Source organism: Petaurus breviceps, unplaced genomic scaffold, assembly GCF_028583685.1.
Source record: "Petaurus breviceps papuanus isolate PSGF00001 unplaced genomic scaffold, PetGlider_PUasm1.0 38, whole genome shotgun sequence".
NCBI lineage: Eukaryota > Metazoa > Chordata > Mammalia > Diprotodontia > Petauridae > Petaurus > Petaurus breviceps.
In genome coordinates, this window is record NW_027186304.1 from 67,438,483 (window position 1) to 67,457,027 (window position 18,545).

General features: G+C 36.4%; 1 protein-coding gene across 1 annotated transcript; it reads right to left on the minus strand.

Moving 5' to 3' along the window:
• Positions 1-8,293: 8,293 nt before the first annotated feature.
• Positions 8,294-18,545, minus strand: CYP7A1 (cytochrome P450 family 7 subfamily A member 1). The gene is made up of 6 exons (XM_069099514.1): positions 18,466-18,545; positions 16,013-16,253; positions 13,038-13,624; positions 10,710-10,840; positions 9,475-9,650; positions 8,294-8,852 (listed from the first exon to the last, which is right to left on the minus strand). The coding sequence occupies exons 1-6, from the start codon at positions 18,543-18,545 to the stop codon at positions 8,553-8,555; spliced, it is 1,515 nt and encodes a 504-aa protein (XP_068955615.1). The 3' UTR covers positions 8,294-8,552.

Below are 18,545 nucleotides of genomic sequence, written 5' to 3' on the forward strand. Positions count from 1 at the left end.
GTTTTTGACTGCCAAGGCCCAGCGTTTCAAAAGTGCAATAATATTTCGGTGAATCTGTAATCTCATCAGTGGTGTGTAATGAAACCATCCACACTTTACCCAGGGTGAGTCTTTTTGCATCTTCCCAAAAAAGTCTTCATCAAGGATCTATTTAACATTTTCAGGGCCTTCCTCTTTGTCTTTTAACCTTATACAGGTACCAGTATAGTTCTTGGACTCTTAACCTACTGGATGTCCTAGCAGCACCTCAGATTCATATAGAATTGTGCTTCCGATGGGGGGAATGGCCATACTTATTATTTGTCTGGCCTTATTCTTTTTCTTGTCATAAATTTCCTGGATCATCTAATTTCTGTCATTTCTTGAATGTAACTTTTCAGTGGTAATATGCTAAGGCCTACTCACAGCCACCATTTGCCTGTCTCACCAGTGTCCTTCAGATCGCATGCAATTTGGATTCTCTAGTGATTGTGATGTTCTAATACTTACATCCAGGAAAAAACATGAAAAATACAAAGTTGCAAAGGCAGAAGGATCTAACATCCCAATGGATCCCAAAAGGATGTCATTTCAGCCAAGTGAATATTCTGTCTAACCAAGCAGATCACAATCCATAGAAACCTGCCCCCCTTGTTCAATTTCAGCTTACACTTTGCAATATAGTAAGACTTTGTTTGGAAACCCATAGTCATTGTCATAGGATTTTTTAAAATTTAAAAAGATGTATTCTGAGTTTCAAATAACTGATTTACCCACGAACTTTTTTTTTTTTTGCTTTTTGGAGGGAAATTGGGGTTAAGTGACTTACCCAAAGTCACACAGCTATGTTTTTTTGGTGCTAAGTGTCTGAGGTCGCATCCGAACCCAGGTCCTCCTGACTCTAGGGCCGGTGCTCTATTCACTGAAGCACCTAGCCACCCCCACCCACAAACTTTTAACACACAGGGATTTGTTAATTTGTAGATAGTTGAGAGACTAAGACACTCCACCTATATGTTACAACATCCATACTTTTGCAATAGACAGATTATTCAGGGTTTATGACTCCTCAAGGCAATCTGGGCTACTCACATGAAACAAAGTTACTAGGAAGAGTTCTCAGGTGTGACAAGCCTATTATTACTCGACATAAAATTGCAAGATGAGTGATTTAGCTCCCTTTGCCACAAAGCAAATACCTGATAGCACTCTGGATTCATTCTCCTTTGTCCAGATCAAAAAATTCAGAACTGGTGGAGTAACAGAGAAGTTAGATGGCAAGCTCAAAGCTAATCAGGGAGTCAGCGACAGAAAAACAATACTAAAAGGAGCAGTTAAGTGGTACAGTGAATAGAGCACTGGCCCTGGAGTCAGGAGGACCTGAGTTCAAATCCAATCTCAGACACAACACTTTCTAACTGTGTGACCTTGGGCAAGTCACTTAACCCCAATTGCCCTTTTTCCTCCCTGCAAAAAAAAGCAGAAAAAAAACAAAAAACAATACTAAGAGAAAACTCTGATCCCTACCATACTTTTATCCCCTTTGCCACATTGTCTCTCTAGTACAACTTGGAACCTTGTAACAATATTGACCTAATCAAAATATCATTATCTTTTCTTCGGACAGTCAACAATTTACCTTGCCAGGCACAATCTGTGAACCCTTCCACCCTCTGGTAGGTTTTAGCAAATAATAAACCCTGCCTCATCACGCAATTTGGTGCTGGTCATAAATGAGCCATGTACTCTAGTTTCCATGTGTAATTGTTTCCCAATATTTTAGAACAAGGGACACCAGTTATCAAGAAGAGATGGAGTGGGTGGGAGCATGCAGAAGAAACTACTTATTTACAGGGATCCACAAATATTAAAACATTTTGGTTATCTCCCAAAGTGGATAAAGAAAACACCACCCTGAGGTCCAGACTTGTATATCCCTCTATCTGCAGGGCATATATATTTACCTGGATGTCCTAGCAGCACCTCAGATTCATATAGAATTGTGCTTCCTATGGGGGGAATGGCAATAGGTTATAGAGGGGTCTCTAATAAATGATCAGAGTCCCTGAGTCTGGAAGGAATTCACTAGGCTCAAACGAACTTTGAAGTCATGATTGTAAAAGTTTATTGTGATGCTTTACAGTGGGCAGGGGTTCTTAGGGAACCTGCAAACTTAAAGAAGTCACAGGTATAGTTTTAAGGAGTCAAGACAGTAAATCAGATGTCAATTATGCTAACTGAGTAAGAGTGGGATTAGGGAGGAGTTAAGGAGTGGTCAGTGCTTAAAGGAACATGCACTTTTAATATCAACTGCACAGGCATGTTGCCCATAATTCACTGGGAAATAGCCCAAGGGGGAGCTACCTGGAGGTGTGGTTTTAGGCATGAAACAGTCACTAAGTCAGCTAGTGGTCAAGGGCTGACTGAGAAGTGCCTAGTCTGACACCCATCAGTGTCATGTTTGACAAGATGGATGTTGGGAACCAAGGCTAACAGAGACTCAGTATGTGTATAATTGGCTAAGGAGTTAACCTATAGATAGTGTGTTGAAGGATTCATAGATGCAGCTGGCCACTTTACTAAGGGGAGCCTAAGCTAAAATGTTTACAGATGGCTTAGTGAAGGATTCATAGGTATAGCTTGTTATTGTTCCAAGCAGAAATAAACAATTCATGAGTTGTTTCTGGGCAGAGTGCTGGCAGGGGGAAGGGGCAGAGTTAATGCTCTGAGGCTGGGGAGGGGGAAATGTGATTTTACAGACTGGTTTTACAAATAGATTTAATAAACTGATGTTACAAACTGGTATTACAAACATAGATCCCAAGCATCCCATCACTTCTACAAAGAATAGTTTAAAATTATTCTTTGTTTAAATTGATGGACCAACTTTCTTTCAAACAAAGAGGTTGGTCATGTTGTAGATAGAATTTTTTGATGCAGGTAGAGCTTGGACTAGATTATCTCTGAAAGCCCTTCTATCTCCAAATCTGTGAGCTTATGGCCCTTTGAAAACCTATTCCTTCTGATTTCAGAATCGGTTGAATTTTTCAGTCAGTTGAATGAGCTTAGAATGTTTATCCTGGAGAAGAGGTTGTTTAGTTGTCTTAAAGTATTTAGAGGACTTCCTGTGGAAGGACTGACTTCTGCTTAGTCTCCTTAGGAGCAAGGGGGCAAAAGTTACAGATACAGGTTTCAGCTCCATAGAAGGAAAATTTTCCTAATGCTTAGAGCTCTTCCAAAATGGAATGGAATGTCTCTCAAAGGTACTGAGAGATCTTCAAGTGAATGCTGGATGATCATCTGTTGAGAATGCTTTATGTGGGATTCCTGTTCACGTATAGGATGCAGTAGAAGGCTTTTGACATCACTTCTAAACCCAAGATTCAGTGAAGGAGGAGACTAATTTATCTACTTGAAAAGGGGGTAAGGAGCAGTGGAGTAGGTGAGATCCTGAAGCGAGTCACTGTGGTTACTGAGTTTAGGGCTCTAGTAAAGAAGATCAAGAGTTATTGAATAGCAGCAAGGATCCAGCAGAGGTTATATACCAACAATTTTTTTTGCCTTTTTTTAGAGCAATTGGGGTTAAGTGACTTGCCCAAGGTCACACGGCCAGTTTTTGTGTTAAGTGTCTGAGGCCAGCTTTGAACTCAGGTCCTCCTGACTCCAGGGCCAGTGCTCTATTCACTGAACCACTTAGCTGCCCCTATTATACCAACAATTTTGAAGTAGATGAAATCAGCTCGATTTTGTGACTTTTTCCAGTGATGCTCATCAAATCCAAGGCAAGAAAGGCAAAATTAAATTGAAGGGAAGAGATTTTGCCAACAAATTAGAATTTTTAGGTCAGGAATAGCAGGGCAGGGAGTCAAGGAAGTCTAGGATAGTAACTAGTAAAACATGAAAGTGGCAGGCCATTTCAAAGTAATGGCAAGGCTTCATATAGAAACAAATGAAGTAAATGTGGAAAGATGAACTAAAGAATATGGAAAGGTCAAGGAATTAGAAGTATCATCCTTTTTTCCTGGCTGGACCCAATTTGGAGTATAACCAGCTACCTCACAGAGTTAGGAGTATTCAATGAGATAATATATGTGCTTTGCAAAATTAGCTTTATTATTATTATTCTGGGTATCACATTTTAAGAGATTCGTTGCTTTTTGTGGTTTGCAAACCTTCAAGTGTTATATAAATGTTAGCTTTACTATTATTATTCAGGCTACCACATTTTAAGAGGTTTGTTGAAAAAGCTCAAGTGTGTTCAAAGGAGAATGATTGGGACAGTAAGTAGAAAACGATATTGTACAATGGTCAGTTAAAACACTGGTGACATTTAGCCTCAAAAATATAATATTTAGAGGGAGACTATGATCTTTGTCTTCATTTAAAGAAGTGTCCTCCAATTGATAAATGGTCAAAAGATATAAACAGGCAGTTTTCAGACAAAGAAACCAAAGCTATCTATAGTCATATGGGGGAAAATGCCCTAAATCACTGTAGAGAAATGCAAATTAAAACAACTCTGAGTTTCCACATCACAACCTATCAGATTGGCTAATATGATAGAAAAGGAAAATTATAAATGTTGGAGAAGATGTGGAAAATTAGAACACTAATGCATTGTTAGTGGAGTTATAAACTGATCCAACCATTCTGGAGAACCAGTTGGAACAATGCCCAAAGGGCTATAAAACTATGCATAGCCTTTGATTCAGCAATACTACTACTAGGTCTATATTCCAAAGAGATCATTAAAAACAGAGAAGGACTTACATGTACAAAAATATTTATATCGGCTCTTTTTGTGGTGGCAAAGAATTGGAAATTGAGGAGGTGCCTGTCTATTGGGGAACGGCTGAACAAGTTGTGGTATATGAATTTAGTGGAATACCATTGTACTATAAGAAAGGATGAGCAAGTAGATTTCAGAAAAAAACTTGGAAAGACTTGAATCAACTGATGCTGAGTGAAGTGAGAAGAACCAGCAGAACATTGTACATGGCAACAGCAACATTGTGCAACAATAAACTATGATACACTTCGAACTTCTCAGCAATACAAGGATCTAAGACAATTCCAAAAGACTCACGATTGAAAATGTTAAGCACATTCAGAGAAAGAATTGTGGAGCCTGAATGCAGATTGAAGCATACTATTTTCACTTTTTTTTATTTTTGCTTTTTCTTTCTTGTGGTTTTTCCCTTTTGTTCTGATTCTTCTTTCACAATATTACTAATGCAGAACTATGTTTAACATGATTGTACATGTCTAATCTATATCAGATTGCTTGCTGTCTTGGGCAGGGAAGAGGGAGAAAAATTGGGAACTCAAAATCCTACAAAAATTAATGTTGAAAACTTTACATGTAATTGGAAAAAAAACAAAATACTAATAAGTGTTTGGGAAAAAAAGGAGTATCACATTGAAGATGGCTTGGAATTATTCTGTTTTAATGCAGAAGAATTAGGACAAACAGGTTGAAAGAACAGGCAAACATACTTTTAATCAACAGAAGGAAGATTTTCTCAACAATGTGATTTATCTGGAAATGAAATGGGTTCTAATATATTCTTTTTTTTTTTAAAGCAAGTGGGGTTAAGTAACTTGCTCAAGGTTACACGGCCAGTTATTATTTCTGGGTGTGGTGCTCAGTATCTGAGCCCGGATTTGATCCAGGTCATCCCGACACTGGAGCCGGTGCTCTTACTCGCTGAGCCACCTGGCCGCCCCAAGTTCTAATATATTCTAATGAAATGGTTCCTAGCCACTCTTAGTATCCATGCAAAGGCTGAATGACCACTACTTTGCAGTGTTATGCAGTCAATTCATGCATTGGTTAAATATAGGTAGCATTAGATGACTGACAAAAGCACTTCCTATTCTTTTTTTTTTTTTGGAGGGGGGAAGGCAGGGCAATTGGGGTTAAGTGACTTGCCCAAGGTCACATGGCTAGCAAGTGTTAAGTGTCCGAGGCAGGATTTGAACTCAGGTCCTCCTGATTCCAGGGCTGGTGTTCTATTCACTATGCCACCTAGCTGCCCCATCACTTCCAATTCTACAAAGCTATAATTTCATGAAAATAATCTCTCTTCTAAAGATAGTCTCATGATAAAGTCCCTGGAGACTATACTTTATCAAGGCTTTACTGCAGCAATACTGCTTTGTAATAGAAATGATGTATTTTAAAATTATGCACCATGTAGGGACATTTAATTTTTTTAACTGGATTGCCTCAGTACATAGGAACAGCAAGGTAGCACAGTGCTGGGGTGCTGGGCCTCAAGTTAGGAAGACCTAAATTTAAATCCAGGTTCACACTTGAAGTTGTATTACCCTGGCCAAGTCATTTAGCCCGTTTGTCCATTTCTTCATTTGTGAAATAAGGAAAATAGCACCGACAAGATCAAATGAGATCATAATTAGGAAGTGTTTAGCACAGTGCCAGGCATGTAGTAGGCACTATATAAATATTTATTATTAGTAGTCAATTTATTTTGCTTTTGTTTTGAGATGCCTTTTCTTTTGTGAACACTCATTGTTTTTGCAGATCTATAGCTACCTATTTTAATTAATATAAATATACCTAATTTAATATTCTGAGTATAAAATGATCCAAGACAAATTGGAAGGACTTATAATGAAAAATGCTATCCATCCCCAGAGAAAGAATTTATGGTGTCTGAATACAGATATACATACTTTTTTTAAACTTTATTTATTTTTCTTGAGAGGTTTTTTTATTGATATTTTCTTTCACAATAGGACTATTACGGCAATGTTTTGCATGATTATACATGCATAACCTATATTGAATTGCTTGCCTTCTCAATGAAGGGGGGTGAGAAGGGAGGAAGGGAGAGAATTTGAAACTCAAAGTTTTAAAAATGAATGTTAAAAATTATTTTTACGTATAACTGAGAGAAAATGAAATATTATATAAATAAAAAACATTTTAAAATTCTGAGGATAAGATATGTTTTTAGAAATATGCCTGAGGTAGTTTTTATTTTTAATGATCTAATGCAAGTTAAAATGAATAAACCATTTCAGAAAAATAGTTACACCCTTATCATTTTCTTAATATTTTCTGTACAATATAAAAGAAATATACTAAATATAAATTATACATAGATATAAACATGTATGAATAACACCATCACAGATAACAGCTGATACATAAAATATTAAATCAAATCTAGGTTATTCACAATAGTTAAAACACTATTATATAGTCATAAATTATTGTTTTCTATTTGTAATACATTGCATTTAGCAGTAAAAAATAATAAAATAAAATCTGAAAGCTAAGTGTTTGAAAATAAATGATTGCAAGCTTCGTGGTGTTTTTATAACTATAGATTTAAAGTGTCAGGTTTTGTCTGGCCGATACACCTTCCAGACATAATATTTAAAAGCCACATGCTTTTCATTGAGGAGAAAAATGAAATTGTCTTTTGTTTTCTAGAAAGCTCTCCTTACCAAGATTGGTTCAAATATAAGAATAAGTGAGATGTTATCACTTACACCCATAGTTAAACAGCTAGATATTTCTGAGACAATAAATTAATAGATACTAAAAGAAAATATATTTACAACAAAGTTAAATGTTATTAGTACATTGAAATTACCTTTTAAAATTGGAAAATTAGGTTGCCTTAATTATCTAATATTCAAGGACAGTTGAAAGACATTCCACCACTTAGCTTTAATATCTGAATTGCTAAGTCTTTGTAAAAACCATTCTCACAGCTGAAGAAACCATCAATGTGCCAGACTGGCAGTTTCACTAAAACGTGAATCACTTTTTATGTTTGTTGTTAATTTTTCTAAATAATGGTTGGCTGATTTTTGTAAAAACAAAAAGGAGTTTCCTTAGGAAAAAAAATTCTCAACTAACTACAACCTTACCTCCTGAAAAAATATCAATTCCCTGCCCCTTCTCCCTAGAATAAAATGTAGGCTTTAATTGAAAGAAAGTTGGGGTAGCTAGGTGGCGCAGTGAGTAAAGAGCCGACCTTGGAGTCAAGAGGACCTAAGTTCGGTTCTGGCCTCAGACACTTAACACCCACACAAAAAAACTAACTGTGTAACCTTGGGCAAGTTACTTAACCCAAATTGCCCTCCCAAAGGCAAAAAAAAAAAAATAGGTTTATCCATTAATTTAAACAAAGAATAATTTTAAACTATTCTTTGCAGGAGCACAATTCTATATGGTATCTAAAATTATTCCTAGGATGTCATACTTTATTAATAAGTACTGATAAATAAAAATAGAACTATTGAAACACATGAGCCCAAAGCAGGAAGGAATTTTGAAATCATTTGGTGCAATACCTCCTTCCCATTTTGCAAATGAGGAAACCAATTCCCAGAGTGACTAATTAACTTGATGATGTTCAAACAAGTAGTAAGTATCAGAGCTGAGGTTCAAATACATATCCATCTCTAAATCCTGTGCTTTTCCTTCCATGCTGTAGACAACATTGTTCATTCTGCCTGCCATCATTGCTTGAGGCAATGAGTTTATTTGGACATATAACATTACCTAGTGTTCCCTTGTTCTATCAGTAAAACAGTTACAAGTGTTTTGGTTTGTATTTGAAATCAATATCATTTGTTGGTGGTAAAATGCCCAAACCTACACGAGACTGGTCTAAAGGAGGGCATTTAACTTGACTATCAACAAGCTGCATTTCAAAGTAGGAAAGCATCAGAATCAAAAATTGCTTGATTTCATGGACAGCAAACAACCTTCCAGGACACAGTGTCAGTCCTGATCCAAACGGCATATAGTAATATTTTAACTTGATACCATTACAATAGAAGCTGGTCTTTGGTTTTCCATTTTCATTGAGGAAACGGTCATATTTGAAAACCTGCAATCACAATAGAGAAAAAACACCTTAAGAACCAGTTTGAGATACTTTTACATTATCTTTAATTATACTTTGTTGAACTAAATTTAAAAGTTGTAAATTCTGTTTATCTCTTATTTCACAATAGTAATTTAGTAACTTAAGGCTTTTACAATGGAGTTGAACTTATCCAAGGATGAAGGACACATGAGAAAAGATAGGAAATGAAAACTTTTTAGTCTTCTCTCCTAGAAGACTGACTTTCTGAGTTGGATTGAATTAAGAGTTAGGAATCATGGACAGAAACTAAATGATACTATTATAGTAGGCACAGTTTCCTGGATTTGGGGAATCTAGATGAAAGGCAAAATATAACGCTGATGTTTCACATTTTGGACTGTTTTAAGGAGAAAACAAAGAAGTGTCAACCTTATTACCAATAATATACCTACAATGGAGCTATATTTATTTGCAGAATGCTCAATGTCAGGACGAAAATTAGGGGAAAAATCATCCAAATACTTCCACACATCCAAACTTTTAGCATCACACAAATCAAGAAACACCTGTGCAAAGGTATATTCTCAATTTATTTTTGCTAAATGTTCAGTTTTGATAGAGGCTTTGATGAAAAATCACTTACCAAGGGATCGGGGTAGATTTTGGGGTCTAAGTGCAACAGCTGGGGATAAAGAGCTATTATGTCATCCTTTCGGATTTTATAGGATCCCTCCTCTAAATGCAAAGTGAAATCCTCCTTAGCGGCTCGGATGTTCAAGGATGCACTGGAAAGTCGTAAAGCTTCCTTGATTATGCTGTCTATAACAAAGAACAAACAAGTTTTTAAAGAACTTACAGGGTATAATCATCCCATATAATATATAACTATTCAAATCAAATGTTTTACAGTGACAGTAGTGCTGGCTTTGGAGAAAGATTATTTGGGTTGGTTTGAATCCTAGCTCTGACACTTAATATTTGTGCAGTTATAGACAAGTCACTCAACTTTCCTTGGCCTCAGTTTACTCATCTAAAAAAGGAAGGAGTTGGACTAGATAACTTTTAAGGTCCCTTCCAACTATACTTCTATAATCTTATGAAATATGTATTTAGGTCCCACTGTTTGCAAGCTCATAACAAAACTTAGACAAAATAAAAAGCAGATGAACATAAAAGATTGGAATTAAAAGCAGAATATGACAAGCTTTTCCTCAGACTTTTCTAACTCTTCTTTGTTGTTACTCTGTTCCTGATCATTGTACAACATCATTTGGATGGACTTTCGAATCTGAAAATCAAGGTCCAATATGATCTTTTGATCTTTAAAGACAAAATTCCAAACCGTCAATAGGACTTTGGACTTCATAATCCTATGGAATAATACTACATGGCTACATGTACATTATACTAAACATCTGGATAAAATTTTTTAAATTCAACTAATCATTTGTGATTGTTTATAAGTATCCAGATGTTTGGCACTGGATAAACAAAACAAACTGAACTTTTCCATTTTTATACAGATGGATATTTTGGCATGTGTTAACTAAAGCTTGAACCATTGATATGTTTCAGGTTTTACCAATGGATATTTGGAGTCATATAGGATTTCTTCCTACCTAAAGAAACAAAAGAAGTAAAAAGAAATGGGTAATAAAAAGGTAAAGGTTGTCCTAGACGAAGTGAAAAAGTAAGCTCTGATGGACAATTCCTTGATATCATCTCATCTTTTCATTGCCTTTTAATTGTTTTTGGTTGAAAGTCAAAGAATTTGTCTTCAAAGAATTTTTGTTATTATTATCTAGTTCATTGGACTGAATAATATGGAAAATGAAACCTTGGGAAAGTGTTCTGTGGCAATGCAAGTGCTCAGCATACCTAGCACTGGCATATCATTTAGCTGCATTTGACTCAGGTTTATAGGTTTGCCTTCAAAGCTACTTTTTTGGCCAGAATTTTCTAAAGTTTTTCTGACTTCTTCTGTAGCTGTCTTCATTGCTTCTGGAGTCCTGTCAAAAGACAAAAGAAAGAAAAGATGTACAGAATGTTATTTTTTCATTATACCAAATTGTTTTGTAGATTTAAATTTTTTTCCTTCTCTTATATTTGGTCAAGACTAAGGGAATCTTGGGAAAGTATGCAGTATTCCAATTTAGTTTTCATTGACAAGAAGTAAATTTGCAATTAGATATGCCTGTAGTAAATATGTAATATAGTATCATCATTACAAATTATTGTTTCTCATAAGGGAAAGGGGAAGTTAAATAACTCAGGAAAAAGGTCTCATTTTGTATCTTTAAAAAAAAACCTATAAAAATATCATTCTGTATGTCCTATATCATTGTGGTCAAACTTCAAATAGAAAAAACATTCACTTTGGGGTAGGGGGTTGGAGGGGGGAAGGCAGGGTAATTGGGGTTAAGTGACTTGCCCAAGGTCACACAGCTAGTAAGTATTAATTGTCTGAGGCCGCATTTGAATTCAGGTCCTCCTGACTCCAGGGCCGGTGCTCTATTCACTGTGCCACCTAGCTGCCCTAAAACATTCACTTTTTAAATCCCTACTTCCATCTTTTCAACATGAAAGGACTGGGCTAGATGACCTTGAAATATTTAAGGTTTTTTTTTTCTCCTTCTAGAAGTCTGTAAGTATAAAAATAGCAGATATCTATATAGCACTTTAAGATTTGCAATATATGGGGGAGGCCAGGTAGCACAGCAAGCAAGAGCACTGGCTTCAGTGTCAGAACGACCTGGAGATCAAATCCCGGGCTCAGACACTTAGCACCCACCCAGAAACACCTGGCCATGTAACCTTGAGCAAGTTACTTAACCCCAATTGCTTAGGGGCGGCCAGGTGGCTCAGCGAGTAAGAGTACCGGCTCCAGTGTTGGGACGACCTGGAGATCGAATCCCGGGCTCAGACACTCAGCACCACACCCAGACATAACTGGCCGTGTAACCTTGAGCAAGTTACTTAACCCTGATTGCTCAAAAAAAAAAAAAAAGATTTGCAACATACTTTGTATACATTATCTCAGTTGACCATCACAAACAACCCTGAGCTAGGTACTACAGGTGTTGGTGTTGTCATTTTAAAGATGAGGAAACAGGATTAGGGACATTAATGATTTGCTTGTGAAGTATTAAAGGGAGAATTTAAGCATAGATCTTGGAGCTCCTTGTCTAGAACTCAATCCACTATGCCTCACTGCCTCTCAAAGTCTATGATCCTATGATTTCTTCCAGAATAGGAAGTTTTCTGCTTTGTCACAAAATTATTATGCAGCACTCTGAATTGCCAAATGGTGACTAACACATAAAAGTTTTCATGCGATTTCATTTTATGCATGAGTGCCATGTCAAGAGGCATGTGCTACAAAATAGACGTTAGTGGGAAATATTTGTCTGAAGAATGTTGGCTATGTGTTGGTTGTGTGGTTGTAATTAACTGCAGCATGGTCAAGAGCAAAGAGCGATGGATTTGCAGGCAAGAAAACTTGAAAGCTTCACTGTGGTACTCAGTAGCTGTGGACCGTAGAGCAAGTCACTTTATTTCTTGGAGCTTATTTTCTGTGTCCTAATATGAGGACAACCCATATAAAGGCTGTTGTCAGGAAAACACTTTGTGAATTTCAAGGTTCCATATGAATGTAAATTGTTACTTGCATTAATTATACAATATTCATTCCATGATTTTACTTTACTGTAAAGTCATTTCTTCCCTCTGACATGAGCACAGAGTATTTTCATAGAATTGTTTTAGGGAGGCTCTGCCAATTTCCTTGACTAGTAAACAATTACATATGTAAAAGTTTATGATGAAAATATTATATATAAATATATACTATATAAAGGGATGAGATATGATATAATAAATATGTAAGTAGATAGCACATATACATATAAATGTATAAAGGGAAAAGATTAAGTTTAGCTTCCACAGGACTGAAGGATGATGATTGAATCAGAATGAATAATAAAATCACAATGGATATTTGAGGGTGAAAAATGAAACATGACCCTAGTACCTGTCTGAAACAGTTAATTAATATTTTTTGGCTGCTGCTACAGAATGCATCATGGACTTAATATAAGCACTCCTGTTTAGCTTAAGGCTCTCAGTCCCTGACATGACAAGAACTCTAAGTGTAAGGCTAGCTGTCGAAAAGGTAACTTTCTTCTTTCTGCACCAATATTATTTTACCTAATTGTGTGGAATAAGCACCAGAAAGTGGCAGGGAGTGTATTAGCTTGTGCTGCCCAAAGTAAAGCCAGGTGAGTTTTTGCCTTCTCCATATCATCAAAGGTTGAGAGGGTGTCATTCAGGAACATGCGGGTAGTGATCAGTTCTGAGATATTATCTCTCTTCTGTAGATTTTCATGCTTCAGGGCTTCAGCCAATTTCTCCCTTGCATTGTGAGCACTCTTAAACATATGGATTGGAAGTCCTGCTACCAAGGCTGGGAAGATCTTGTCAAATTGCTTGAAGTTATTAAGGTTATTTAGGATGAATGATCTCTGTGCTTCTTGCCTCTTAAGATCTTTGCCAAAGAGGGTCAAATAGCCAGCCTCAAACATCACCCTGTAGCAAAAGGAATACATGCCCTCTGTCACCCAGCTATCAGGATTTTTTTTGGAAAGAACTGGTGGCCTCATGGCATATTGGAGATTTTCCATCATGGCTTCAGTGAGGGAATTCAAGGCATTCCCCTGCAAGGTTTTAATGAAAGTCTCATGTACATTTTCAGTAGTATTTCCATCACTGGGATCAATGCTTCTATGCCCAAATACCTGTCATCAAACAGAATGTGTGTGAGAAAATGAAAACTTAACATGGTATCAGTGAATAAATTAAAACAGAAATGATAATCATAGGTATTTTGCACACAAAGTATGAAAACCATAAAGTTTCAAAGGTTACAAATATCTTGAAGAAGAGAAGTCTTTAAATGAGGAATCCCCAAATACTCTATAGTCAAATTGATTCTTTTATGAGACTAAAGTATTCCCTGAACGTACAAGGTCATATATTTTGTGTAGGTCATAGAATTTTTAAATTATCATTCTGACTAGAATTTAATAAATTACTATTCAAAAGGCATTACCTTAACAACTTTGCAACACACTCTATTATAGCTGTACTGCTCTACCTACTGCTTCTTAGACATACTGTGTGCTGGTGTCCTTGCTGATTTCCTATTCCCTTGGATACCATCCCTATGGTTCTCTATTAATTATTCTAGTTTCTCTCTTCATCTTGCCAAATTGCTTTGGATTTGCTGCATTATATTTTGTATTTACTTATCTGTATTTCTCCCAGTAGAACGTGAAAGGGTTGAGTCAGTTTTATTTTTACCTATGTATCCTCAGCACTAAGGACAGTTCCTGTGACATCAGACAATGCTTTTATGTGTATATTGAATTTATTTGCAGCTTTAGCTTTTCTAAGTAAAACTTTAAAACATTTGGAACTTGCCATACACTGCCTTCTATTGTTAGTTATTCTCTTATATGTATGTGTCTTTTGTCTTCAACTAGATTTTAAGCTCCTTGAAGGCTGAGCTGCTTCTTTATATCTCCCATAGCACCTAAGTGCCACATACTTAGTAGACACTCAGTAAATATGTATTTAAGTGTTTTTTAAATTAGCAATCAGGCACCTTAGAAACAAAAAAAATTAATTTTTTTTCTTTTTTTGTAAGACAATTTTTCTTCAATTTACTTTCTGACTAGGTAATGCTTGACCCATTATTTATAAACATCATGGTATTATAGAAAGAGTATTAAATCCATAGCCAAAAGACCTGGGTTGGAATTTAGAATTTGAGGAAGCTAGGTAATGCAGTGCACCAAGCAATTGTTCTGGAGTCAGTAAGAACTGAATTCAAATCTGACAGCACACATGCAATAACTGTGCAGTTCCTAGACAAGACACTTAACCACTTTCTCTCAGTTTTTTTTTTTATCTGTAAAATTAGAGTGATAAAAAATAGCACCTACCACCCAGGGCTGTGGTGAGTATCAAATAAGTTAATATTTATAAAGTTCTTTACAAACTTTAAAGCAAATTTAAACACCTAAACACTTGTTTTGCCCTTTAAGCTATTAAATGCTTATTTTTATTATAATTTGAGATTGTGGAGTCACAACCCCTCTAAACTTCAGATTTCTCTTTTATAAAATGGGAAAAGTACTTTATAAAGCCTTTAAGCTCTACATAAATGTGGGTTATGGATGACAATTATGAAGATGTCATGTAATTCATCATCTCATGATTATCATGGCCAACAACCCTGAAACATTGACATGACATAAAAATCCTTATAAGTCAGGGGAAATATTCATAAAGATTACATAGTACATGAAGGTATGAAAGGGTTTAGTTATGTGTCTGTGAAGAGAATACCCACATTGGCAAAATCATAGGATCAGTATCAGAGTGATCAATGGTATGGTTAAGGAAAATTACAATTACTCCAACTCTGAAACTTAAAATTAGTGGTAGAATGAAGGCACTAAAAGGTATTTGAGAAATATTTTTAACATATGGCAGTTCAGTAATTCAAAGATTTCATCAAGGAGGATATCCCTACACCCAATAGATGGCAACCCCTTCATTAATGAATTTTAAGCTCCATAATAAAGTTTTCAAAGCACTTTAAATACATGATCACATTTGAATTTAACAACAATCTGGCAATGTAGGTAGATACTAGAAGTATTATTTGTCCCCCATTTTACAGATGAATAGACTGAGATTGAGAGAAGTTGAGTGACTTGAACATAGTCATAAGTCTAGTGAATGTCAGAAGTTGAGTTTGAACCCAAATGTTCCACTGTGCCATATTTGTAAATCCCTATGGCCAGGAAAAAGTTTAAGAATTATCACTGGTAGGTAGCCTGAGTATGAGAAGCCTTTCCAAATTGAGCTAGGTTGGTCTTCAGTTTATGGTATTTCCAGGTCTCTTCTCAAAGACTTTCTAGCTTGATGGCCCTCACCAAAGCTTCTACTTTGCTCCTATAACCTTTTCAAACCCAGAGTTCCCATAATGTTAGGATCAGACCTAAGAGAGGACCTCAGTGATTAAGGATAGAATAGCAGTCAGACAGACAAGTGGATATACATAAGGAATAATGTGATGGAAAGCTAAACTGAAAGAAAGTTTAAAAAACTGATACCTTTGCAGAGGTAGCAAAATTAAATTTTTTCCAGTCAAAGTATTTTCCATGCCGCATTACTGTATCATATGAAAAAGGATTGGTAATAAAATGCACATATTTTCCCATTAGTTTGCATGTAAAAATATGGCCATATTTCCTTTTATTTGTCCTGAGGAATTCAAGTGGATTGGCTCCAAATTGCAGAGCACATCCTACATATGGAATTAGCCCATTGTCCAGAGGTGGTTCTCCTATATGCCTGCAATAGAAAAATACACACCAGAGAGGTTGAGCATGGTCAATTAGCTTTTTCCAGAACATGAAACTCAGTACAGACTTCCCAAAAATCTGCTTGGAGACTCATATAAATGAGGCACTATTCTTTTATCAAAATAGTTATTTGACCTAACATATCATCTGTATTCTCTCTGAGTGATTTCATCAACATTCATGGGTTTAATTATCACCTTTGTTAATGAGTGCTACATCTATATATGCAGCCCTGCCCCACCCCCAATTTTAATCTTGTTTTACAATTGACTGTTAAGCATTTTGAACTTGATGTTCTGGAGAAAACTCAAACTCAATGTGTATAAAATTGAACTAATTATCATTTCTCCCCTCCCCCAATCCAGCTTTCTTTCTGTCAAAGGTACTACCACTCTTGCAGTTTTCCAGATTTGTAATTTTAGCATCATCTTCTCCTCCTCACCCTCCTTCCTCCCATGAGCCCAATCAGTTGTCAAATCTTGCTGCTTCTCCACCCTCAACATGTCTTGCATCTCACCCCTCCTCTCTACTCACACAATCACCTCTTTATTTCAGTCCCTCATCATCTCTGACCTAGACTATTTTAATACCCTTTTAATAGGTCACTCTACCTCAAGTTTCTTCTCACTTATGTCCATCTTATATGCTGCTGACCAAGTGATTTTCCTTAAATAGAGATCTGATTATATCATACTCCCATTCAGTCAATTCCAATGGCTCCTTATTACCTCTAGAATCCAATATAAACATCTCTACTCAGCTTTCAAAGCTTTCATGACCTTACTGAAATCTACCAAGTCCCAGTGCATGTCACTCCCCTATCTGTACTCTGGGAACTGGTCTCTCTCTTCCTTACCCACAGCACTCCATCTCCATCTCTGTGCTCCACCTCCAGCTCTATGCTGCATCTCCAGTTCCATGCTTTTGCACCCTGAACCTGGAATGAACTCTCTCCTCACTTCCATCCTAGAGAATCCCTCTCTTCCTTCAGTCCGCATCTCAAAAGCCACATTCTATAAGAAGCCTTTCCCGATTCCCTAGATTGCTAGTACCTTCCACCCAAAATTTCTTGTATTGAACAATTTTGCATTTATTCTCTATTTATTCTGTATATGCTTATGTCCTTGTTATCTCCCTTATTGGAATACAAACTCCTTGTGATTAGTACTTGCTTCATTGATAGTACCTGTATCTCTATTATGTGCTGGGCATATAATAGTCACTTCATAAATGCTTGTTAATCACCAGTCACATAGTTATGGCCACAGAGGGGAAAAAAACTTTCCCTCTGATTCTTCAAAGCTGACTTCCACCATTTGTACCACATCCCAGTCAAATTGCTACCACATTGCTGGTTTCTTCTTATCACCAAAAGAAACTCTGGAATAAAATACTGATGTTCTGTGAAGTTCTACCCAATGCATTTAATATCTTATGTAAATGTATATGTAAATATGACTATACATGTGGGTCTGTGGCCCAGACCTGTGATTTTATCAGTGTAAAGAACTTCGACCATTATGGAAATCCCTTCCACTAGTTCAGATCAGCAGATATTCTATAATTTGTAGTCATAGAGAATTTTCTGGGGCCCAAGAGGATAAATAACTTGTCTCCACATCATACAGCTAGTATGTGTTAGAGGCAGAATTTAAACCCAGATCTTCTCGACTCCAACTTTGGCCCTTTGTCCACTATACCATACTGATTTTATATGTTCTTATGACTTATATATGTATGCATATGTTATTTTTTCATTTTTATTGATTTCTTCCTCCATCACCTGCATTGAACATATCTATTATTAAAATGAAATTCTCACTTTCTTAAGATAACTCCAGGGGCGGCTAGGTGGCATGGTCAGTAGAGCACCAGTCCTGGAGTTAGGAGGACCTGAGTTCAAATATGATCTCAGACACTTAACACTTACTAGCCATGTGACCTTGGGTAAGTCACTTAACCCCAATTACCCTGCCTTCCCCCTCCAAAAAGCAAAAAAAAAAAAAAAGATAACTCCAAAGGCCATGAAGATTGCCCAGAGAAACTCTGACTTTAGAGGTTCCTAAAAAGGCATTTAAAAATGAGCAAAAGTTAGGAAACACTACTGTGTTTAAGCACACAAAGTAAACATTATATGATACCAAGTATAGACAAGTCTCAAATGAAATGAACTCAAATGTAATGTAAAAGATATTGCTTACCTCCTCCTTATTCCAATAATAAGCCACAAGCAACAGCATACTGCCACAACAATGCCCCAGATCAAAGATATTGTCAACAT

Excerpts from the sequence above, each read along its gene's own strand:
- CYP7A1 (XM_069099514.1), bottom strand. The coding sequence starts at position 18,545 with ATGTTGACAATATCTTTGATCTGGGGCATTGTTGTGGCAGTATGCTGT. Across the intron at positions 16,254-18,465 it reads ATTATTGGAATAAGGAGGAG|GCATATAGGAGAACCACCTC; the intron begins GTAAGCAATATC and ends TTTCTATTGCAG. Across the intron at positions 9,651-10,709 it reads AAATGATATGCCAGTGCTAG|ACAGCATAATCAAGGAAGCT; the intron begins GTATGCTGAGCA and ends TCTTTGTTATAG.